This window comes from Otolemur garnettii, unplaced genomic scaffold (assembly GCF_000181295.1).
Source record: "Otolemur garnettii isolate 467f Iridium unplaced genomic scaffold, OtoGar3 scaffold00012, whole genome shotgun sequence".
In the NCBI taxonomy this organism is placed as follows: domain Eukaryota; kingdom Metazoa; phylum Chordata; class Mammalia; order Primates; family Galagidae; genus Otolemur; species Otolemur garnettii.
The window spans coordinates 3,322,160-3,330,752 of NW_003852407.1; the positions used below are offsets into that span (position 1 = coordinate 3,322,160).

The 8,593-nt window shown below is 42.6% G+C and overlaps 1 protein-coding gene across 1 annotated transcript in view; it reads left to right on the forward strand.

Annotated features, from left to right (window-relative positions):
- MYO5B (myosin VB) overlaps positions 1 to 8,593 on the forward strand; it is a 316,910-nt gene that overhangs the window by 221,785 nt on the left and 86,532 nt on the right. Inside the window, exons 13-14 of the mRNA XM_023510163.1 lie at positions 1,917 to 2,039; positions 2,851 to 2,934. Coding sequence (XP_023365931.1) covers positions 1,917 to 2,039; positions 2,851 to 2,934 — 207 coding nt within the window. The remainder of the gene's footprint in view (positions 1 to 1,916; positions 2,040 to 2,850; positions 2,935 to 8,593) is intronic.

An 8,593-nucleotide genomic window follows, 5' to 3' on the forward strand; every position in this document is an offset into this window, starting at 1 on the left:
AGCCTGTCCTGGTTGCAACCCCAGCTCTCCTAGCCACTTGTGTGACCTTTAGCAAGTTTCTTAACCTTGCTGTCTCAATTTCCTTGTCCCTCAAATATGTGCAAACATCATGTCTAGCTTATAGTATCATATGAAGCTGAAATGAGTTGATTGATATGTTGAAAACGTATAGCAAATAAGTGCTGTGGGCTTCAGCTGTTAGTATTATCTGAGAATCTTAATTGTTGTGAATTCCTGCCGGCCCTTATTCTTCCTTAGAAGCACAGTGGGCAGTGAAAGGAGAGACTGATCCTTGTCAGGAAGTATGCATACATGTGACCTTGATTGTCGGTCTCCTCTGCTTATTAATTCATGCCAATCTGAGTTAGTGAATATGCAAGATTACAGAGTCTTCTCAGAGGCCAATTTTATTTTCAAGACAAGATGATTTTATTCCTAGCAGATCTAAGAGTTTGCCCAGGTGGCCTTCTTGTCTTGGTCTGTCTGCCCCAGTTGTGCCAGTCCCTTCAGGTTCCTCTGTCCTGCCTGGTCCTGACAGCCCTGCCAGGCCGACCTCTCCCTCCTTCACACCTGGTGGTTCTAAACACAGGATGCTTGGAGACAAATATAAAACCGTATATATAGAAAGTGCTGAATTAAATATATCTTATTGTCTGCCCCACACAATTAATAGCCTCCTTCAAGAAAGGGCTATTTTTCTTGAATTTCCTTTGGCACTTAGCGCTGGGTATTTAATATTAGTTACACTGAATTGAAGCTTGAGAAAAATTAGTTTGCTTACAAAGGATTTTAGAAATTTCTTCCTAAGCAGGTAAGCATTTTCTTCATGGCACAGATTTTATTAATTTACTATACAAAGCCCTTCGTCCATGGCTAGTGCAAGGATCGTCTTCAGCCCTGCCTGATCTAAATGTACAACCTGAACCAAAGAAGGGCAAGTCAGTTACTGATCTGTAACTGCAGACTGCACTGATTCTGGTCAGTAGGTGTGTGAGTGGTGGTCAGGGATGATAGAGGAGGAAATACCTTCCCACTGGAAGAGTTGTGTCATCCTGGATGATTGTAATGGTGGTTATAGTGACTCTTATCTTTCCAGTGAAGGAAGATGCTTTTTTACTTTTGAAGCCATCCATAAAGATATTGAAAGGTAGCTGCCCTTCCAAATTCTCCATGCAGTGGAACCTCTAAATGTGAACTTAAATTTTGGGCAGGAGGAGATTAGTACCATGTAGATCAATCGCTAGTACTCAGTACCCAGTACATGCTACTTAGAACCCAATCTAAGTTCTTTGAGGGGCAGGACAGCAACAGTGAGGCACATAGTTGGTTCTTGACTCTAACAAACTTGTAGTCTGAGGTGATAAGACATGCCTAATAACCAGTGGTGGGCAGTGTGCTGTCAGCCTAACTGTGAGGAATTCCAAGGAAGAGAGAAGTGAGGTGAAGAATGGTCAGGAAAAGGGTGAACATGAGCTGAGCCAGGACAGGGGCATTTAAGTGAGCTTGGAAAGGGTGGGATTTCTTGGAAAGGAGCTTGGAAAGGAGCTCACCTGAGTGAGCAGGAGCTTGGCCCTGGAGCTGGATGTGAAATGTTCCATGTTGCTGATGTCATGGGCCCAACTGCGGGGAGGATGCATCTTCAAATTGGTCCCACCCTCATCCTTTCTGGCACTTCCATTATCTGCTAACATCAGGCTCTTTGAGGCTCAGCACGCTCCCATGGGAACCAGCCTACACATAGCAGGTCAGGGGCACACTGTGACGGGATCCTGAACATCCATGGTTGAATCATTCTTTCCACAGTCCTACTAAGGTCCTGATTTGAGAGTGGGAGCCAGCTTACTGACAGACTCCATTTCTCTTTGGTAGCTCTTTCCTTTTCACAAAGCACTCTCCTGTGTTTTGTGGTTCTGCAGGTCCCCAAAGGAACTGACCAGAACTGGGCCCAGAAGCTCTATGACCGGCACTCTAGCAGCCAGCACTTCCAGAAGCCCCGCATGTCCAACACAGCCTTCATTGTTGTGCACTTCGCAGATAAGGTGGGCATTCCCATAGCCCCAGATAAGGTGCGCGTTCCCGTAGCCCCACTTTTGGTAGACTCAGATTTCTAGGCCAAGAAGGAGCTGTCCCTTTTGAATTCAAGTGGCCCAAAGCTTCCATCCTTTCTTACCTACTCCATTTCTGGGGGATGTCAAATTGCTAATATGTGGCAGGGAGTTGGCCTTGCCCAATCTTATGCTTAAGTATTTATTGAGAGTCACTTTTGGGGGAACTCAGTGGCAAGTAGGGCAGTTATGAGTCTGCCCTCATGGAGCTTGAGAGAGAAAAGGGGGAGGAGTAGAAAAGGGGAATTGAATGGTCTGCCTTCTTACCTGGGACAGGTGTCACTCTCCTTCAGGCTGCTCCTTTCCCAGTGACTGGTGTGTATGTAGGATTTTTCTAAATGGTTTGTTCCATATACACCAGCCCTGTGTTTTTCAAATTTTAGTTTGTGTATAAATCACCAAGGGCTTTTTTAAAATGCAAATTCTGATTCAGTGGGTCTGGGCTATGGCTGAGAAGATGCATTTATATATAGTCCTAAAGAAGCCTTCTGTCATGGGAACTCTCTTTTAAGACAATATTTTCTTCCACAGAAGGAATACTCAGTTCCCTCTTTGTAAATCCTGAACATTTATTCGGTTTGCATTTTAAATGAGAGCATCTGTGAGTCTCCTATCTACTTGCAGTGCATTTCAGGGAAACCCTATGTGGTTGAGATGGAAACACTCAAGTACTCAAACCACTGAAGGCACCATGTCAGGCTGAGGCACTAACTACTGTTTCTCTGTCCTGTTGCTGTGGCCCCAGGTGGAGTACCTTTCAGATGGTTTTCTGGAGAAAAACAGGGACACCGTGTATGAAGAACAGATCAACATCCTGAAGGCCAGCAAGGTAAAGAGCACAGAATGAGGCAGAGAGCAGGAATGTCACAGCAGAGCTGGGCCGGGGGAGGCAGGTGTTGGCCCCCTCCAGATGAGAGGGGAGAGAGAGGGCTTTTTGGTTATTTAGAAAACCTTTGAGCAAGAAAGGAAAACCTTTCTTACCTCATAGAGGGAAGAAAGCAGGGAGGAGGGGTGGGAGAGAGACAGCCAGGAGAGATGCTTGCTAGTGGAAGGGTGAGGAGGGGTACGCGACAGGTGACAGGAGAGAGTGGTGAGCAATGATGAAAGCACAGCTGCTATCCATTCAGTCACCTCTACCATCTCCTACCTGTGGATGTAAAGTTAAATCCCTTCATATCGCAGCATCTGTGCATTTAATTTCTGTTTACCAGTCTACAGAACCTCTCTACAAATGAGAACTTAATAGCATGGGAGATAGGATTTAAGGGACGCTTAAATCTGCTATTTTGGACTTTATTACATGGTATAATGTCCAGAATTTTACTTATTTCCTTTCCATGAGCATTGCAAAAAGTTAGCAAGTGTTGTGTCCATTCTGCAAGTAAAGGAAAGAAGGCACCAATTTATTGAAGTATAGTTATTAAGCACTGGCCTTGTGAGGCACTGCCGTACACACAAGACAGACTCTTCCCCTTGGTTGCTTAGCTCTAATGGGCTGCGAGTGGGCAGATAAAGACACACACAGGTGACGGAGAAGAGAGGAAGATGCTGGGAGGGAGGGTCGGGCAGCTGCAGGGAGCACTGTGCTGGTGTTCTGAAAGCCCAGCATTGAGCAAAGGCTGCTGCTGGCTTCAGCCCTTCGTAGGAACCCCCAGATAAAAGACTTTCTAGGACTTAAGAGGCTTTCCCCCAGACCACATTATACAAACTACTGCAGAGGCCTGATAACACTGTAGAAATGGCAGGTTAATTTCTCTTTGGGATAAGATTTAGATTAATGCAATAGGGTGAGATGATAGAATGGAGAAAATATACCCAGCAAAATAGACCCAAGATCTGCAAGCCAAGTAATCCCTTATATCACATGGCCCCCAAGGCTGGGTGGTAGTGGGGACTCTAGGGAGGATTTTAGTCAATAGCAGCATGAAGACTGCCCAGCGCAGACCCCTCGGCCCATTGTCATTTCCAGATATCTGGACCATCAGGGAATTAGGCATCACTGAGACAAATTGGCTTTGGGTAAATGTGAATATTGTTGGAGTTCAACTCAAGATTGACATCTCAGCTCTCCAGGTACCAGAACTCCAATCCACAGTTGTTAATACAACTTTTCCCATTTTTCACAAGGGTTGTGGGATAAAAGAAGAGCCGCAGGCATAAGGAATGAGAGTAGAAGTAAGAGGATAGCACATTGGGAGTTCCTTTCTCCTCATGGCCTCTCCGAATGAACCATGAGTGGCCCAAAGGTTTGGGAAACTCTGTCCTGGTTAGAGTTTCTCTCTTCAGGTAGGAGCTCAAATGAGGGGTGAGGTAAAGGGAGCTCTAGGTAATTTTCATGAAATACGGAGTTTGGTTCTGCCATCATTGACTTTTTAGTGTCTTAATTTGTGTGACTCTAGGATTTCAGAATCTAAAAAGGATTATTGCCAATAAAACATCCATACCCACTCCAGATTGTCATGTTTTAGTAGCTGAACTTTTGTCCTTTATTTAATATACATATTATTTGTGTAGTATACAGTGGTAACCAACACACATAGCTAGCCTCATGGAACTTAATGAAAAAGATAGTTTCATCACAAAGTGTAATGTTAAGATGAAGAAGAAGGTGCTATGGGAAGAGATGATAGGGAAACTTTAGAGCCCCTAAGACCATGCCCAGATTCAGTCATTTGCTAGACAGATGTAGAACCTAGCAAAAGGTGGCTGTTCTTTATTGTAGTAAAAAGATCCAGAATAAAATCAGGAAAGGAGAAAGTGCATGGAGTGAAGTCCAAGGGGACCCAAGCACAAGCCACCGAGCACATTCTCCCAGTGGAGTCTCTGGACATGCACATAAGGCCCCCCAAGTGAGTTGTGACATGCCTACCAGGAATGTCACCTGAGCCTTGGTGGCCAGCATTTTCATGTGGGCTCAGTTGTGTAGGCACCTTTTGCCAAGCACACACCAGAATTCCAGACTCCCAGAAGGAAAGCAGGTGTCCAGCACAAGCCACGCTGTTTGTATGAACAATTTAGACAGAGTGAATTATTCTTAGTGGGGAACAGTGAGACCCCTCCTGAAATCTAAGCTCCCAGACACCAGCTGGCTGTCAACTTTGGAAGCAGGACTTTCTAAGACCAGTCAGTAGTCATGGGCCTGCTGTGTTACCTCTTTTCTATACAGGGGTTATTAAATATAACCTCATAAGAAATTCAAATTATGTAGAAATACAGAAGTTCTCTCTCCCACTCCCTGACCCATCTTTTGGTGAATTCTTATTCATGTTTAAGCATAGAAGTGTATTGTTTTAAGACTGAAATAACTACTTTGTGTATAGAGAGTCCTCTCTGGTTTTTCACTTACCATTTTATCTTGACTATCCATGTGAGTCTACTTTTCTTTTTTTAAAAATAACCACTAGGAATTTGCTATTTCAAGTATTATGACAGTGAATGCTCTTTATGTCTTTGTATACTTGTACAGTTATGTCTGGGTACATTTGTAGAAGGGGAACTGATAACACAAAGAGTATGCACATCACAAGTTTATAGATGTTGCTGCATTGGAGGACTATACAGGTCTGTGATTTACTCTTGAAATGTAACCAACTTCCTCCTCTTCCCTACCTACCCACCACAATTCTAGCTTTCCCCCTCACCAACTAACATTTCTAAAGAAACCACCTTGTTGCCACCCCTGAGATGCTGTGATGGTGGCCAGGAGCACTCTGGTCAACCACGGAGGGCTTCTCAGCTAACAGGACCCAGCTGGAGGAGCACTGGAAATGTTCCATCCTGAACTCCTTCCAGCCCGTTTCAGCTGTCCCAGAAGACAGAAAGCAAAGATAGGCACTAGATCCCTGTGAGCCTGCAAACGGGCTAGACACAGGCTGTGGCTGCAGATGGGCGAGTCTAAGTGTGCTCTAAATCATCTGGGCAGCTGGGCATGTCTGGCAGCATCTGTCACTTAGCATTTTTAAAACTTGCTTACCGAGTCTTTATTTTCTTTAAAATTTTTAGCTTTCACAGTAACCCTAAAATGCTTATGTTTCTAACTCCATGTTACAGATTGAAAAGTAAAGACCTGCAGTGGTCCGACAGGGTCTTATGTCATTACATTAAAATCTTAATGCTTAATTTGTTGGTTTTCATCTCACTTAGCATAGCTAAATCTCCAATCCTATGCATAAATTCATAGTTTTACTTTATTTTACGAGAGACGACGATCGTTTTTCTTTTTTCTTTCGTGTGGCATCCTTGGTAAGAAATTAATTACAAGTTGTCACAAGTAATTAAACAGTATGGGATAGAAGACTCCCATGTATCCTACCAGCCAAAGGGATGTTTGAAAAACTCCCAGCAAGAGTAGTGAAATAACACCCTGTTAATGAGAATGTAATTAGTAAAGCCAGTTACACTGCCTACGAGGGTATAGTGTAGCTAATTGCTTTCTCAGCTATCAGGGAGCTATGAATAGACTTAAGTAAGGAAATACCTCTTTAAAACATGACTTCAAGTTATGAACAGACTCACGGCTTTAAATACTAAAGGATGAGGTTTTTACCTCCCAGTTTTTCTTTACAAAAAAATATTTTATCAACTAAGAGAAAGAAACCTTTAAAAATATTTTTTCCTCTGAAGATTTCTTGTTCTAGGCCACTGAGCGTAGGTCAGAGGGACACACAGTGGGTCATGTGCCTATGGCCAGGCATGATAAAAACATAGCCCCTGCTGGGCAGCAAGGGTGTGCTGGGCAGTGGTCCTGGCCGTCCTGACTCCATCTCTCCACTGCATCCCAGCAGAAGGGATCATGCGGCCATCCTGTCCTCAATCCCTGATCAGAAGTTGCAATATAGGGCAGCTAGGACAAGACCTAAATGTTCTCTCTACCCTTCTTTCTGCTTAAGACTTCAGCTCATAAAGGAATGACAGACAGTGCCTGTGTTCCTTACCTTCCCGCACTAATAATGTTCCTTAAGGTTACACATACAACCCATTCTGAGCAAATGGTTTGCTTTTGTTAAACTTTATTCTTTTTTATATTTTAAATTTTTTATATAGGAGCTTTATTTGAGGTAATCAACTTACGACAAAACACCTATCTTCACCATACTAGAGTTCTTCCTGTTCAAATGTGCTGGTGTTGGAGGGCTTCTAGTGTTTGGGGTAAACAGATCCCCGTGTAAGAGATCACTTGTTAGTTGATAAGACAAGTGTTGCTGTTATCCTTTTTCCAAGGTGGGAAAGTCCATGTTTGTTGTCTTCCAAAATATGAAGTGCTGTGACTTTTGTCCTCTGAAGTCCATTTAAAACCTTTTCTTAAAATTTTTAATTTTTATGGGTACATAATAGTTGCAGGTATTTATGGGGTACCTGTGAGGTTTTGACATGAGCATACTATATGCAGTGATGAAGTCAGGGTAATTCATCTCCTGACTTGGGGTATTCATCACCTCAAGCATTTATCTTTAAGAAAATAACTAGTTATTTTGAATTTTAAACAAAATATTTTTGACCTAAAATTTGGAGATTTTCCCCCCAAAGGGTATCATCAACCATGTAAAAAGAATTGGTTGAAAAGAAATGTATTTTTTTATTGTGTTTGTAGCCATGGATTTTAAAGATAAGATCCTAGGCAAGAGATCTCAAACCATTCTTATCTTGTGTCTTATTATAGTTTCCCATGTTCATTTTAAAGGAAAGATTTCTTATGTTCTTCTGAACACAAGTGAATAAGTGTGACTTCCAAGGTAATAGCTATGTATACAGCTGTAATTGCCTTCTTTCTTAAACTGTCAAATGGTCTTTAGAGAGTGTTTTCATACTTCTCTTAATCCCTTTTTGATTTGTCTCAATCTTTAAAAATCTATAAATAGCCTTGAATAGCAGAGAATACAAAAGGCAGTACCCATGGGCATGTTTTAAGTTAGTGAAAAACAGAATTAGGGAAGTGATTGTTTGTCTGGAGGTGAAACCCCGTGTGTTTTCAGGTTGGAAGAGAAGTTTTTAGAAGAGCCGAGGCAGAAGCCATCTCCTAGGTCTGTCCTAACCTGCGTTATAGTAGCTCATTACTTGACCAGTTTCTAAACATACTTCTTAATAGTGCTAAAAGCATAATTGGAGTTGGTCAATTAAAGGAAAAACAATATTCTCCCTCTCCCTCAGAAATGTGTTCTTTTATATGAACTGTTTGCCAAGGAAGATCTTGGTCACTTTGTGACTCTGTTTATGGTTAGGACACCTCTTAGGTAAGGCTGTCCCCCTCTGGGCAGATGGGGACAGTATGCCTATGGCTTTCACTCTTGTCTGCAGCCCAGATTGAACCTGTTGCCTCAGTCTTTCAGTCCTGCTGTCAAAATAGATCTATGTTGACTGAATTTTTAAACAAATCTGAATATTAAGCCTCCACCCCTTTCCCGGGATTAATATTTCATTTTCCTTTGAATCCCAGAGATTCTACCAGCTTCTAAATGCAAAGTCAATAGTGGAATCTTCAAGTCAAACAC